This window comes from Schistocerca gregaria, chromosome 2, assembly GCF_023897955.1.
Source record: "Schistocerca gregaria isolate iqSchGreg1 chromosome 2, iqSchGreg1.2, whole genome shotgun sequence".
NCBI classification, from domain to species: Eukaryota; Metazoa; Arthropoda; class Insecta; order Orthoptera; family Acrididae; genus Schistocerca; species Schistocerca gregaria.
The window spans coordinates 592,142,704-592,158,945 of record NC_064921.1 but is presented as its reverse complement, the minus strand read 5'-3'; the positions used below and the strand labels follow the sequence as shown (position 1 = coordinate 592,158,945).

The 16,242-nt window shown below is 42.5% G+C and overlaps 1 protein-coding gene across 3 annotated transcripts in view; it reads left to right on the top strand.

Moving 5' to 3' along the window:
* Nucleotides 1–16,242, top strand: part of LOC126334148 (cleavage and polyadenylation specificity factor subunit 1) — a 382,681-nt gene that overhangs the window by 179,165 nt on the left and 187,274 nt on the right. For all 3 annotated transcript variants that reach the window (XM_049996806.1, XM_049996803.1, XM_049996805.1), the window contains exons 8-10: nt 73–179; nt 255–428; nt 15,423–15,563. In XM_049996806.1, the coding sequence (XP_049852763.1) occupies nt 73–179; nt 255–428; nt 15,423–15,563 (422 nt within the window). The remainder of the gene's footprint in view (nt 1–72; nt 180–254; nt 429–15,422; nt 15,564–16,242) is intronic.

Here is a 16,242-nt window from a genome sequence, read left to right as displayed (position 1 = left end):
TTTTATTTTACATCAAATACTACAAGACACATGGGCCAGGTATCTGTGTGAATTTCTGATAATGTTTTGTAGGTGACTGGATGGCATCGGATGTGGCGGATATTAGAGATCTAGATGAGCTGGAAGTATATGGCAGTGAAACACAGACTTCAGTCCATATTGCTTCCTATGCATTTGAGGTGAGAATGTTGGAACTGTTTCACATACGATATTGTGTATTGGTAAACTGACTCATCTGTGTGTGTCAATTCCAGGTCTGTGATAGCCTCCTTAATATAGGTCCATGTGGAAACATATCAATGGGTGAACCAGCTTTTCTTTCTGAGGAATTTTCGAGTATAGAAGACCCTGATATAGAACTATTTACCACTTCTGGGTATGGCAAAAATGGAGCCTTGTGCGTTCTTCAGCGATCCATAAGACCTCAGGTGAGTAGATGTGCAGAAAGTGTCAGAGCAATTGTCTGATGCATGTTAATCACCTTAAAAAAAAAAAGCTTCTGACATAAAAGTTTTTATTTCATTTGTGTACAGCTTTTTTATTCTGTTCTACGATAAATGTTAACTGCAACTAAGTTATTCTCAGGCTCTAGCCTTTCATCATCAAAATCTTCTTTTTCTTGTTTCCGCCTCTCCTTCCCTTTTTCATGTTTGAAAATATTGTAGATGATCTTGGGCTACGGAAATTAAAAACTTCATCAGTTAAGTCTCTTGGTAATTTGAAAATGTGATGACAGTTTATCATTGCTTGATATTGGCTGTAGGACAGTAGGTTTACTCCTAGCATGTACCATTGAAATAGATTAATCTTTTATTTTCATCCAGCCTGTTACTTAAAGAAACATAGGTTTTATAGAAATCCATGACAATTTTTGGTGTTTGCTAAGTATTTTGTTTGTTTCACCCTGAAATGCTCTTTTTTCTGATGACACACAGCTGCCTTTATTGGGATGTGTGGATCAGTACCTTGGCCAGCACATTTTCCTTACACGAATCCAGTGACCTTCCCACACTACTTGCTACTGGAGATGAATGTATTCTTGTACAAATTGTGGAAACATCTGAGACTGAACACATTTTGTAAGCTCTATTTAACATGTTCAGAAATCATTGCACTTGTGTGCTAAAACATGTGTTAAGATGTAGGGTGGGAACTGCAAATACTTTGTGGAGGTGTGATGCGTTAATAAAATTCAACAAATGTCCGATTAACAGTTGCTTTAGCTGACATACAATTTATGTATGTAGCAAAGAATTTTCAAACCTATATTGAATTAGACTTTTTGGCTACTTTTAGATGAGGAATAATTTCTGTGTCTATTGCACAGTACTGTCAGTTATGGCACTAAGAATAAATAAAATAGAAATTTTTGATCGTCGGGAGTATGTGGCTGAGGGACTGCGTCAGATTTCAGACAACATCGCATACAAAGTTTGCCAACGTAATCCCATTCCTGATGTCCAGGAGGAGCTTCAAGGAATCCTCAGAACCTTAGGCCCCCTACAAAACCTTTCACCTGACTCCATCAACCCCCGACCCCACCGACACCCCACACCCCTACCTTCTACATTCTTCCTAAAATTCACAAACCCAATCATCCCGGCCGCCCCATTGTAGCTGGTTACCAAGCCCCCACAGAACGTATCTCTGCCTACGTAGATCAACACCTTCAACCCATTACATGCAGCCTCCCATCCTTCATCAAAGACACCAACCACTTTCTCGAACGCCTGGAATCCTTACCCAATCTGTTACCCCTGGAAACCATCCTTGTAACCATTGATGCCACTTCCTTATACACAAACATTCCACACGTCCAGGGCCTTGCTGCGATGGAGCACTTCCTTTCACTCCGATCACCTGCCACCCTACCTAAAACCTCTTTCCTCATTACCTTAGCCAGCTTCATCCTGACCAACAACTTCTTCACTTTCGAAGGCCAGACATACCCACAATTAAAGGGAACAGCCATGGGTACCAGGATGGCCCCCTCGTACGCCAACCTTTTCATTTGTCGCTTAGAGGAAGCCTTCCTGGTTACCCAGGCCTGCCAACCCAAAGTTTGGTACAGATTTATTGATGACATCTTCATGATCTGGACTCACAGTGAAGAACAACTCCAGAATTTCCTCTCCAACCTCAACTCCTTTGGTTCCATCAGATTCACCTGGTCCTACTCCAAATCCCATGCCACTTTCCTTGACGTAGACCTCCATCTGTCCAATGGCCAGCTTCACACATCCGTCCACATCAAACCCACCAACAAGCAACAGTACCTCCATTATAACAGGTGCCACCCATTCCACATCAAACGGTCCCTTCCCGACAGCCTAGGTCTTCGTGGCAAATGAATTGGCTCCAGTCCGGAATCCCTGAACCATTACACCAACAACCTGAAAACAGCTTTCGCATCCCGCAACTACTCTCCCGACATGGTACAGAAGCAAATAACCAGAGCCACTTCCTCATCCTCTCAAACCCAGAACCTCCCGCAGACGAACCCCAAAAGTGCCCCACTTGTGACAGGATACTTTCCGGGACTGGATCAGACTCTGAATGTGGCTCTCCAGTAGGGATACGACCTCCTCAAATCCTGCCCTGAAATGAGATCCATCCGTCATGAAATCCTCCCCACTCCACCAAGAGTGTCTTTCCGCTGTCCACCTAACCTCGTAACCTCTTAGTTCATCCCTATGAGATCCCCAAACCAGCTTCCCTACCCTCTGGCTCCTACCCTTGTAACTGCCCCCGTTGTAAACCTGTCCCATGCACCCTCCCACCACCACCTACTCCAGCTCTGTAACCCGGAAGGTGTACACGATCAAAGGCAGAGCCACGTGTGAAAGCACCCACGTGATTTACCAACTGACCTGCCTACACTGTGAAGCTTTCTATGTGGAAATGCCCAGCAACAAACTATCCATTCACATGAATGGACACAGGGAGACAGTGTTTGTTGGTAATGAGGATCACCCTGTGGCTAAACATGCCTTGGTGCTCGGCCAGCACATCTTGGCACAGTGTTACACCGTCTGGGTTATGTGGATACTTCCCACTAACACCAACCTGTCAGAACTCCGGAGATGGGAACTTGCCCTTCATTATATCTTCTCTTCTCGTTATCCGCGAGGCCTCAACCTCTGCTAATTTCAAGTTGCCACCGCTCATACCTCACCTATATTTCAACATCTTTTCCTGTGTACTTCTGCCTCGACTGACATCTCTGCCCAAACTCTTTGCCTTTACAAATGTCTGCTTGTGTCTGTGTATGTGCCGATGGATATGGGTGTGTGTGTGCACGAGTGTATACCTGTCCTTTTTTCCCCCTAAGGTAACTCTTTTCGCTCCCGGGATTGGAATGACTCCTTACCCTCTCCCTTAAAACCCACATCCTTTCATTTTTCCCTCTCCTTCCCTCTTTCCTGATGAAGCAACCATTGGTTGCGAAAGCTGGAATTTTGTGTGTATATTTATGTTTGTTTGTGTGTATCGACCTGCCAGTGCTTTCGTTTGGTAAGTCAGATCATCTTTGTTTTAGATAGATTTGTTAATATACACTAGATGTATATTAATGTATGAGTACCACATACAATAATCAAGGAAGCTAAGCCGGGTATGCCTACCAACACTTGAATTGTTAACCCCAGACAAAAACTTCGAAATCGCCGGACATCTGGGTCAAATCGTATTATTTTCCCGGGCACACACATTCTCTTGACACGTTTTTATCCTGAACTCCAAAACAGTAACCAAAAACTACCTAAGTGGAGGACCCAACTCTCCTTTTGTTAAGCGATATTCCATTCGCCCCCTCCCCCCACCATTAGCCTCCCACCCTTGACCTGACTGACCGCTAGACTCACCTCTGTGAGACCCTATTGCTACAAGCTGCTGTGTATGCACTATAGTGTAGTGGTTAGCCTCATTGCCTGGCACATTGTGTCACCAGTCCATATTCAACCACCAGCAGTTGTTGTTTAGTATAGTATTTACAACTTCTATAATGTTCATGAAATATCTGATGTCTGAAATATTTGTATATTCAGGAATATTCAATGTTTGTATAAATAGCTGCACTCTCTGTCCAGAAGGTCAGTTCTGTTTTGGCTATATGTTGGTGTCAATAATAAATGAGCTTCCAATGCATAGTGTTGTATTTCATTGACAACCTTGTCTTGAGATTTGGACTTGATTGTGGTTTTAACGTGACATAATTTGATGGAAGTGCTTGGTACTTCTGTACTCCAATTAACCAAAGTAAAAACAGTTCCTTACAGAGACAGGAAATGAAATACCAGCAGTACATCTTACTGTGTATTCAGGAGACAGATGAATTCTAAATAAGCAATAACTCAAATAGAAAGAAACTTCCACATGGGAAAAATATATTAAAAACAAAGATTCCAAGACTTACCAAGCAGGAAAGCGCCGGCAGACAGGCACATGAACAAAACACACAAACACACACACAGAATTACGAGCTTTCGCAACTGGCAGTTGCTTCGTCAGGAAAGAGGGAAGGAGAGGGAAAAATGAAAGGATGTGGGTTTTAAGGGAGAGGGTAAGGAGTCATTCCAATCCCGGGAGCGGAAAGACTTCCCTTAGGGGAAAAAAAGGACAGGTGTACACTCGCGCACGCACACACACACACACACACACACACACACACACACACACACACACACACACATCCATCCGCACATACACAGACACAAGCAGACATATTTAAAGGCAAAGAGTAAGGGCAGAGATGTCAGTCGAGGCGGAAGTACAGAGGCAAAGAAGTTGTTGAAAGACAGGTGAGGTATGAGCGGCGGCAACTTGAAATTAGCGGAGGTTGAGGCCTGGCGGATATCGAGAAGAGAGGATATACTGAAGGGCGAGTTCCCATCTCCGGAGTTCGGATAGGTTGGTGTTGGTGGGAAGTATCCAGATAACTCGGACGGTGTAACACTGTGCCAAGATGTGCTGGCCGTGCATCAAGGCATGTTTAGCCACAGGGTGATCCTCATTACCAACAAACACTGTCTGCCTGTGTCCATTCATGCGAATGGACAGTTTGTTGCTGGTCATTCCCACATAGAAAGCATCACAGTGCAGGCAGGTCAGTTGGTAAATCACGTGGGTGCTTTCACATGTGGCTCTCCCTTTGATCGTGTACACCTTCCGGGTTACAGGACTGGAGTAGGTGGTGGTGGGAAGGTGCATAGGACAGGTTTTACACCGGGGGCGGTTGCAAGGGTAGGAGCCAGAGGGTAGGGGAGGTGGTTTGGGGATTTCATAGGGATGAACCAAGAGGTTACGAACGTTAGGTGGACGGCGGAAAGACACTCTTGGTGGAGTGGGGAGGATTTCATGAAGGATGGATCTCATTTCGGGGCAGGATTTTAGGAAGTCGTATCCCTGCTGGAGAGCCACATTCAAGGTCTGATCCAGTCCTGGGAAGTATTCTGTTACAAGTGGGGTTCTTCTGTGAGAGGTTCTGGGTTTGAGGGGATGAGGAAGTGGCTCTGGTTATCTGCTTCTGTACCAGGTTGGGAGGGTAGTTGCGGGATGCGAAAGCTGTTTTCAGGTTGTTGGTGTAATGGTCGAGGGATTCAGGACTGGAGCAGATTCGTTTGCCACGAAGGCCTAGGCTGTAGGGAAGGGACCGTTTGATATGGAATGGGTGGCAGCTGTCATAATGGAGGTACTGTTGCTTGTTGGTGCGTTTGATGTGGACGGATGTGTGCAGCTGGCCATTGGACAGATGGAGGTCAACGTCTAGGAAAGTGGCATGGGATTTGGAGTAGGACCAGGTGAATCTGATGGAACCAAAGGAGTTGAGGTTGGAGAGGAAATTCTGGAGTTGTTCTTCACTGTGAGTCCAGATCATGAAGATGTCATCAATAAATCTGTACCAAACTTTGGGTTGGCAGGCTTGGGTAACCAAGAAGGCTTCCTCTAAGCGACCCATAAATAGGTTGGCATACGAGGGGGCCATCCTGGTACCCATGGCTGTTCCCTTTAATTGTTGGTATGTCTGGCCTTCAAAAGTGAAGAAGTTGTGGGTCAGGATGAAGCTGGCTAAGGTGACGAGGAAAGAGGTTTTAGGTAGGGTGGCAGGTGATCGGCGTGAAAGGAAGTGCTCCATTGCAGCGAGGCCCTGGACGTGCGGGATATTTGTGTATAGGGAAGTGGCATCAATGGTTACAAGGATGGTTTCCGGGGGTAACAGACTGGGTACGGATTCCAGGCGTTCGAGGAAGTGGTTTGTCGTCTTTGATGAAGGATGGGAGACTGCATGTAATGGGTTGAAGGTGTTGATCTACGTAGGCAGAGATACGTTCTGTGGGGGCTTGGTAACCAGCTACAATGGGGCGGCCAGGATGTTTGGGTTTGTGAATTTTAGGAAGTAGGTAGAAGGTAGGAGTGCGAGGTGTCGGTGGGGTGAGGAGTTTGATGGAGTCAGGTGAAAGGTTTTGTAGGGGGCCTAAGGTTCTGAGGATTCCTTGAAGCTCCGCCTGGACATCAGGAATGGGATTACCTCGGCAAACTTTGTATGTAGAGTTGTCTGAAAGCTGACGCAGTCCCTCAGCCACATACTCCCGACGATCAAGTACCACGGTCGTGGAACCCTTGTCAGCCGGAAGAATGATGATGGATCGGTCAGCTTTCAGATCACGGATAGCCTGGGATTCGGCTGTGGTGATGTTGGGAGTAGGATTAAGGTTTTTCAAGAAAGATTGAGAGGCAAGGCTGGAAGTGAGAAATTCCTGGAAGGTTTGGAGAGGGTGATTTTGAGGAAGAGGAGGTGGGTCCCGCTGTGATGGAGGACGGAACTGTTGCAGGCAGGGTTCGATTTGGATAGTGTCTTGGGGAGTTGGATCATTAGGAGTGGGATCAGGATTGTTTTTCTTCGTGGCAAAGTGATATTTCCAGCAGAGACTACGAGTGTAGGACAGTAAATCCTTGACAAGGGCAGTTTGGTTGAACCTGGGAGTGGGGCTGAAGGTGAGGCCTTTGGATAGGACAGAGGTTTCGGATTGGGAGAGGGGTTTGGAGGAAAGGTTAACTACTGAATTGGGGTGTTGTGGTTCCAGATTGGGTTGACTAGAATTTTGAGGTGTTGGGGGGAGTGGAGCTGGAAGTGGGAGATTGAGTAGATGGGAGAGACTGGGTCTGTGTGCATTGAGAGGAGGTTGAGGTTTGTTGGAAAGGTTGTGGAGGGTGAGTGAGTTGCCTTTCCGGAGGTGGGAAACCAGGAGATTGGATAGTTTTTTGAGGTGGAGGGTGGCATGTTGTTCTAATTTGCGGTTGGCCTGTAGGAGGATGCTATGTACAGCCGGTGTGGATGTGGGAGAGGAAAGATTGAGGACTTTGATTTGGGATAGGAGTTGACGGGTGTGTTCATTGGCCGAGTCAATGTATAGGTGAAGGATTAGGCGGGTGAGGGCTATGGATTGTGCTGTTTGGAACTGGTATAAGGACTGATGGAAAGAAGGATTGCAGCCAGAGATGGGAACTTTAAGTGTGAGGCCTTTGGGAGTAATGCCAAATGTCAGACAAGCCTGAGTAAATAAAATATGGGAGCGTAATATGGCTAGGGTGAAGGCATGTTTGCGGAGGGAATGTAAATAAAATTTAATGGGGTCGTTGTAGGGATGTTGTGAGGTTGACATGGTATTAGTAGGTGGAAAGGGTAATATGAGGTTAAAGTGAAAGTAAAGAGAGATTTATATAGGGAGAGATAAAGGTGTGAAAAAAGTCGAAAAAGTGTTGATTTGAGATGAGCTATGTTGATCATGTGCTGAACTTAGGTTGGTGAACAACAATGGGTGCAAAGGTTGGGTCGTTATGTTGTCTCCAGATCACGTTAAAGGGTGGGGAAATTCAAGAAAATTTCGGAAAAATTTTTTCGAAAAAATAATTTGCGAAAAAATAAAATTCGAAAAAAATTTTCGAATAAAATCTCGAAGAATATGTGTGTAAATGTATTCAAAGGACTGGTTATGTACTGGCAGGTTATGATAATGAGGCTAACAATTGTTTGATGAAGAAATAATAACGTGTAAACCTGTGGGAAGCTGCTAAAAAATGATCGGTTTTGTGGGAAAAACGGGAATGGAAATAAAACGAAAGTTGTTGGAAAAAAACTGAGATGGTTGTGTAATGGGTGAAAGAAACTGAGGCTGTGAAATAGTATTCACGAGTTTACACGAAATGTTTGTAAACTTGGAACAATGGATTTTATAGCAGCGGTTATGTTGAAAGCGTTGAAAATTTTAGGTTATGGTTTGGAAGTAAATTACGTATTATTGAGTATAATTAGGCAGGATAAAATGTATGGTAGATTACGGAAAAATGGAAGATGAATACAAAGTGGAACTTCTTGTACAAACGAAAAGAGAAAGTAAGACGATAGAGAAGATTTCGAAATGCAACAGAGACAATAACAAACGTAATTGTTGGGTTCAAATTAATGATGATGTAAATAAAATAGAAAGAAACTTCCACATGGGAAAAATATATTAAAAACAAAGATTCCAAGACTTACCAAGCGGGAAAGCGCCGGCAGACAGGCACATGAACAAAACACACAAACACACACACAGAATTACGAGCTTTCGCAACTGGCAGTTGCTTCGTCAGGAAAGAGGGAAGGAGAGAGAAAAATGAAAGGATGTGGGTTTTAAGGGAGAGGGTAAGGAGTCATTCCAATCCCGGGAGCGGAAAGACTTCCCTTAGGGGAAAAAAGGACAGGTGTACACTCACACACACACACACACACACACACACACACACACACACACACACACACACACACACACACACACATATCCATCCGCACATACACAGACACAAGCAGACATATTTAAAGGCAAAGAGTAAGGGCAGAGATGTCAGTCGAGGCGGAAGTACAGAGGCAAAGAAGTTGTTGAAAGACAGGTGAGGTATGAGCGGCGGCAACTTGAAATTAGCGAAGGTTGAGGCCTGGCGGATATCGAGAAGAGAGGATATACTGAAGGGCGAGTTCCCATCTCCGGAGTTCGGATAGGTTGGTGTTGGTGGGAAGTATCCAGATAACTCGGACGGTGTAACACTGTGCCAAGATGTGCTGGCCGTGCATCAAGGCATGTTTATCCACAGGGTGATCCTCATTACCAACAAACACTGTCTGCCTGTGTCCATTCATGCGAATGGACAGTTTGTTGCTGGTCATTCCCACATAGAAAGCATCACAGTGCAGGCAGGTCAGTTGGTAAATCACGTGGGTGCTTTCACATGTGGCTCTCCCTTTGAGCGTGTACACCTTCCGGGTTACAGGACTGGAGTAGGTGGTGGTGGGAGGGTGCATAGGACAGGTTTTACACCGGGGGCGGTTGCAAGGGTAGGAGCCAGAGGGTAGGGGAGGTGGTTTGGGGATTTCATAGGGATGAACCAAGAGGTTACGAACGTTAGGTGGACGGAGGAAAGACACTCTTGGTGGAGTGGGGAGGATTTCATGAAGGATGGATCTCATTTCGGGGCAGGATTTTAGGAAGTCGTATCCCTGCTGGAGAGCCACATTCAAGGTCTGATCCAGTCCCGGGAAGTATTCTGTTACAAGTGGGGCACTTTTGGGGTTCTTCTGTGAGAGGTTCTGGGTTTGAGGGGATGAGGAAGTGGCTCTGGTTATCTGCTTCTGTACCAGGTTGGGAGGGTAGTTGCGGGATGCGAAAGCTGTTTTCAGGTTGTTGGTGTAATGGTCGAGGGATTCAGGACTGGAGCAGATTCGTTTGCCACGAAGGCCTAGGCTGCAGGGAAGGGACCGTTTGATATGGAATGGGTGGCAGCTGTCATAATGGAGGTACTGTTGCTTGTTGGTGGGTTTGATGTGGAAGCTGCTTTAGTCTGTTTTTTGAGTTTGTGGCATTTCACTGTTGCTTCTGCACTAGTTTCTGAATTCGTAAATTAAGTCCTGACTCATTTCATTAACTGTCTATGGCTTTCCAGTGACCTTACTCATTCTAGTTAAAGTGGCCCATTGATCCGTAATGTACACTAATTGATTCTTCTTTCTTCTTTTGATTAGAGTGTGCATTGAGTCACCTTCATTCAGAGAGAGACCCTATTCTAGAAAGCTTCTTCCTTGTTTCCCATGTCGTATACTGTAAAATTGTATGTGGAATATTTCCGTTTGTAGTAGTAAAGGCTCACATCAGACTGAGGAGTAGCCAACACTTTCTGCAAATTGAACCATGCACTAATAATGGACTTGTCCAAGATTGAACTCATTTTGTCTTTTTCCTCCAGATCCCTGACAATAGTTTTATTGGCAATGTGAGACATGTATTTATCTTCTAACTTTGCTTTCTCCTTTCCAGAGGAACTATCGTAAAGCTCACGTAGTTCACACTTATCCTTTTTAGGTCAAAATAATGACAGATTATATTCTTGGTTGAATATATCAGTGTATTGCCTTAATGTGGCAGGATATATGGTGGCATACTTTCTTTCCTTTATCTATTCCTGGTACATTCTGCGCATTTTTACAATGCTCAGTCCTGCACCAAGGTATTTTCTGCTTGTTTCTTTTCTTGTGTAATGTGACTCTACTCAAGGAAAGCTGTTTATATGCTCTCGCACTGACTCCTTTATTTCAGGCCCTATTGTATTTCCCCTTCTGGAATGCTTTCCTCTCATTTGAGGTGACAGAATTCCATCTGTTCTCAGTTTTTGCATGGCAGTTCTCACCCATATATCTGTAATAGAGAGAGTGTGCAGAAACATTTTATGACACACGTTAATGATATTCCCATCGGCTGTTAGAGAATACTGTCTTGAAAATTTTCTTCTTGATTCTGCCACATTTCGAATCTGTTTCCTGCTTACGTCTTTCACATGTCGACAGACAAACTCTCGTTGTCTGCTATGATCCCCTATCTGCCAGAACTGTTCAAAAATATCCTGCCTGATTTTTTAGTTAACTTGTTATGACATTTTAGTCAGCATAAGTTAGGATCACATCCAGGCTTCATTACTCTTGCTTTTATTTCAGCACCTTTTCGACCAGCGCATGCAAAACCTCTGTTGAGAGATTCTTTTGCTCTATTTACTATCCGTGAGGCTGGGTTCCTGCTCCTTTTGCGGGTCTTTTTATCCTTATTTTTACATTGTCGTGTGCTAATAGTGTTTGGTGAGGATATAGTTGTGTTACGTTCCGCTGTAGATATGGGTGGAGATTGTCGTGTGCTAATAGTGTTTGGTGAGGATATAGTTGTGTTACGTTCCGCTGTAGATATGGGTGGAGAAAGATTTAAGCGTTGCCCAGTAGTTTGTAAGGAGATCTCTCCTGCAATAAAAATGCGTAATTTTAAAATAAATTGCCTATATTATATTGTTTTGCAAAATATACTATGCTACAGAAACCTTTATTGTTTACCTTGGTCTTTGTTATGTTTCCATTCAAACTTTTTTCTCTTTCGTTCCTTCTCGTCAGTGCTGCTTGATGAATCATCAGCTGCTGTGGCTACGAAGTCAGAATCAGCAGCAGAGTCATCACTATTATCCAAACACGATATATCAATTAATTTTGAACTATTTCCTGTTGTCATTAATTCAGCTGTGCCATTATTGGGACGAACATTAGAAAACCATGAACTAGAGCACCCAGCATCAGTTTGAAGTGGTTCCCTTTTATTTGCATTTCCATCTCGCATAGAAAGACGCGAATGGCTTCTAACAATAATTATTAGTGCGACAGCACAAATTATTTGTTGCGCTAAATAGAACTGCAGCCAAAAATTTACACAAAATATTCTTAATTTGTATATAAAACAAGAAATCGTAATTATTTTTGTTGTCTGTAGAATTTCAGGGCTTTTTCAGGTTTTCAATTGTATATACGAAATTATGTTCTTTATCATTGTTACAATAAAAGAAAATGAGTGCTTACGTTCATCATCTTTCGTTGGGTTGAGAAACATGTCTGTTATTTTTAATGCTCTACTTGAGTACATAATTATCCAAAACGTAATAAATAATACTAATTACAAAAGCAGCTCACTCTGAACCCGTTCACACAGATGTTTATCAATTAATGTGCTAAGTTAAATAACTGGTTATACTCGTACTGATGACCACATCTACAATGAACATACTTATTGTTGGCTTCAAACAACCTGGGACGACAATGCTACCAACTTAATAGGCAAGTGAAAAACATCGCATGCATCTACACAGTAAACTTTCCCTGTACAAACATCGTAACTACATTTACGATATTTGTTCCACTACAATTCTCCCAGGAAAAACATCGTAACATAACTTGGATCATTATCATTGGTGAAAGAGCTCCTTAGCTGACTTACGATATTCTGAAGATTGCTATTGCTGCTTAAGTTGCGGCGCTAGAGAAGTATGGAGGCAACAATTCTGCCAAGCATCGTAACTCAATTTAGCCATTTTTGGACTATTGGAGCTGTCGATATGATGGATGACCTGCTTCCACACTTTACGACTTGTCTTTGCTGTCGGGATGACATAGTCATTTTCCTGAAGATGTTTGAAGAATATCTAAGCTGCTTGGCAACTGTGTTGAAGTGTGTTAAGACTTCAGTTCTCTGCCTGAATCCAAGAAAGTGCCTCTTTTTCACTCAATAAATAAAAATCTTGCAACTTCTAGGAAATCCAATGGAGTCCATCCCAGTGCAGAGAAAATAAGAGCAATCACAAATTTAGTGATGCCTTGGTGCATTTAGGACGTGAGAAGTTTTCTTGGAATGTGCTCGTACTAGTAGTGATGCATAAAGGGGTTCTGTGTCAAGGCATGTTCCTTGCAAGAACTTCTGTTGGAGGATGCCAAATTTTACTGAAATGTGGTGCACGAAAGATATTTCCTTGTCTTTAAGAAGGTCCTAACATCTCCATCAGTTGCAGGATTGTGTGATGAGAATACCGAGACAGAACTTACGCTGATGCTAGTTGTTCTGGGGTGGGGGTAGTTCTAGTACAGTTGAAGGAGATGTTGAAAAGGCAATAGCTCGTGGTTCGAGATTACTCTCCAAGTCTGAGATAGACTACTCTACAACCAAGGAAGAGTGCCTTGCAGTTGTTTTGGACATAACAGGTTCTGGCCATATTTATTTGGTGAACAATTCACTGTTTTGGTGGGGCTGACTAGCCTGAAGTATCTGTTGGACCAGCTGGTTATATGGGCATTGACACATCAGAGCACTGAGACTTCGGGCTTATAACAAAACAGTGGTATACAAAAATGAATGCAAACCCAAGGATGCTCACTGCCTTTCAAGGAATCCTTCGGTGAAGCACAACAATGTGAACAAAATCTCAGTCATCACTAAATTAAATGATATTGGTATTTAACAAAGGGAATATACAACTTTGCTCAAAATTATAATAGCCTTGAAGGAGGAAACCAATCAATGGAGAATTCCAGTTGATAAATGAAGTATTGTATGAGAGGAACTATGATCTGGTAGGCAGAATTGATTGCTCATTAGTGCAGCTCTTTGCAGCCAGTGAGCGTGAAGTATTTCCATGGTGCTTGAGCTTCTGTACTCCTGGGACTCGTGCATACTCATAGACAGAATCAGACGCAGGTATTGTTGGTGAGGTCTCTACCAATTTGTTAAACACTATGTCAGCCACTGTAAGGTTTGCTATTGAAGGAAGCATATGTCGCAGGGCATCAGGTACCAATTCTGTCTGCAGAACTGTCATTCAACCAATTTGGAGTCAAAACTTGAATAGATCCCTGAAGGCAACAAATGGGAACAGATGGATAATAGTCTACATTGATTACGTCACCTGCTAAGTTATCGCCATAGCCTTGCTGTCTGTCAAAGCTTCGGAAAACGAGATTCCTTGAAGAACACATCGTTGTGAAGCACAGAGCAACCAGTGTGATCATCTCTGACTGTATTGGAGATAATTTCATGTTGTGACATCACCCACAGTATGAAAACTGCCTACCATTCACAGACATGGCCTCGCAGAATGCTTTAATAAGATACTCTCCTGATGTACATCATATCAAACAGAGAGACTATGATACAGTACTGCCTATCATGACATTCACAAACAGTAGTGAAGCAAGACACTAAAGGCTTCACACCGTTCTTTACGCTTCACGGTCGTGAGACTGAAATGACATGGGGAACAGTGTTCCCATTCCAACCAGGTGACTGTGTGAAACATCTCACCATCAGGACCAAAGAAGCAAAGCTGCTAACTCGCATACGGACACTGCACACAAAGGGAAAAACCCAAGAGCACTACAAAGTCAAGCACTATCCAATGAGGTACAGCCTGGGAGATTTGATACGGATTTTTGTGCCAGTGTGGGAAGTAGGACAATAGGAAAAGTTACTAAAGCACTACTATGGACTGTATTATATCCTTTGTTGCTTGTCATACATCATGTATGTAGTCAATGATTATGACCTTTCATTAGGAAGACAAAAGCACAGGGACATAATGCTTGTTCTTCATTTGAAGCCACACTACAGTCAAGAGGTGCAGATCAATGACAGGAGGTTCAAGGAAACCCATTCAAAGATCATGAAGCTTTGACAGTAGGAGCTACTTTTAGTGCTCATCATAGTGAAAAGGATGTAATAGCACAATCAGACTACAAGGATATTCCAGTGCTGCCACACAGAGGATCACGGACAAGATGTTGATCCAGTGCGAAGTAGACTCCATTTAGAAAAACAGCAGTGTTGTGTAGGTTTAGCGTCATTGTCTGCCATGCTGTGGTCTCCAGTTCAAACCCAAGAACCAAGCAATTATTTGTTGATAGTATTTATAGTTTCTGGAAGGTTCTTGAAATATCTTATTTCTGGCTGTATTTTGATGTCAGTAATAAATGTGCTTCCAGTGCTAAGTGTCATATTTCATTGATGATCTTACGTTTGGACATGGACTCGATTGTGATTTCGGAGTGACACTATTCCAAACATTTCATTTTATTGCTGTAGGATTGTATTGTTATGTTTTGTGCTGCTTCTATCTTGTAAGCACAGTTTTAGCAAGAAGAAGTTGTTTCTCAGCATCCGAAACTTTCTCTCATTTTAGTTATCTGAATATCTGTAAAAAAGTAAGCTGTAACATTTGCAGATTTGAATTAAGTATTGAAATGTGTTAAGTGTGACACATTACACAAAATTTAAAAGGTGATTAAAAGTGTATATTATTGTCATGTTTGTGGCTATAGTGTTCAGACAGTCTTCTTGAATTTCAATAAAAAAAAGTGAAGTCTGATATCTCATGTAACCATTGTGTGTTGGATAAAGTGAAATTATGGCGTATTTTATTTGTTCAGCATACTGCTTTTCCTGAACCCAGCAAACTACTGTTATGACACTCTGATAGGAACATAGTTATTCGTAGCAGAATTGTTACTTTTGGAAATTTATTTTCATTGAACTTGTTTGCAGGTTGTTACAACGTTTGAGCTTCCTGGGTGCATTGACATGTGGACAGTAATTGGAAATAAAGATGTTCCAGATGATTCATTAAAAGGAGAAAATGAACACACACATGCTTTCATGATTTTGAGCCAGCAAGATTCCACAATGGTGAGCTTTGTCATCTCAGTTATGCATAAATGAAGAATGCTTTGTGCATCACAATGGACAGACAGCTGATTCTGACACATTTCAATTGTCAAATTTTCTGGTGGGAAAGACAAAGATCCAAGATTTGTTTCCCAGTCTGGAACACAGTTTTAATCTGCCAGGAAATTGACACACACTCTGCTGCAGAGTGAAGATTTATTTGGGAGAGATTTCAAATTTGTTTTTCCTAAATGAGAAGTGTGGTTGAAAAGAAGAATGAACTTCTGTATTCCATTTTCTTAATTCACATGTAAATTCAAAAACATAACTAGTTTAATATTGAGGTATTATAATGTGATGCAAAGCCAGAGTAAGTTGCTGCCTTTTATGATGTCACAATAATGTCCGCAATTGATGACTTTAAAAAAAAAAAATTATTTTTTTATGATAATAGTAAGCTATGACTGACCAATCTATCATGCTGATTGTATGGTGAAACATAGTACAATGAATTGACAAATAAATCATTTGGAATTTTAATACATGATAAAATGAGATTAATTCAGTTTGAGGAGACACAGCTATCGGCTTATTATAACACTTATTTTTGGAAACAATCATTATGACACAGTTGTAACCAGATGCCATGGGCAGTATGTGGTAAACAAAGTGTTCATGTGACAATGCATGAACACTTATT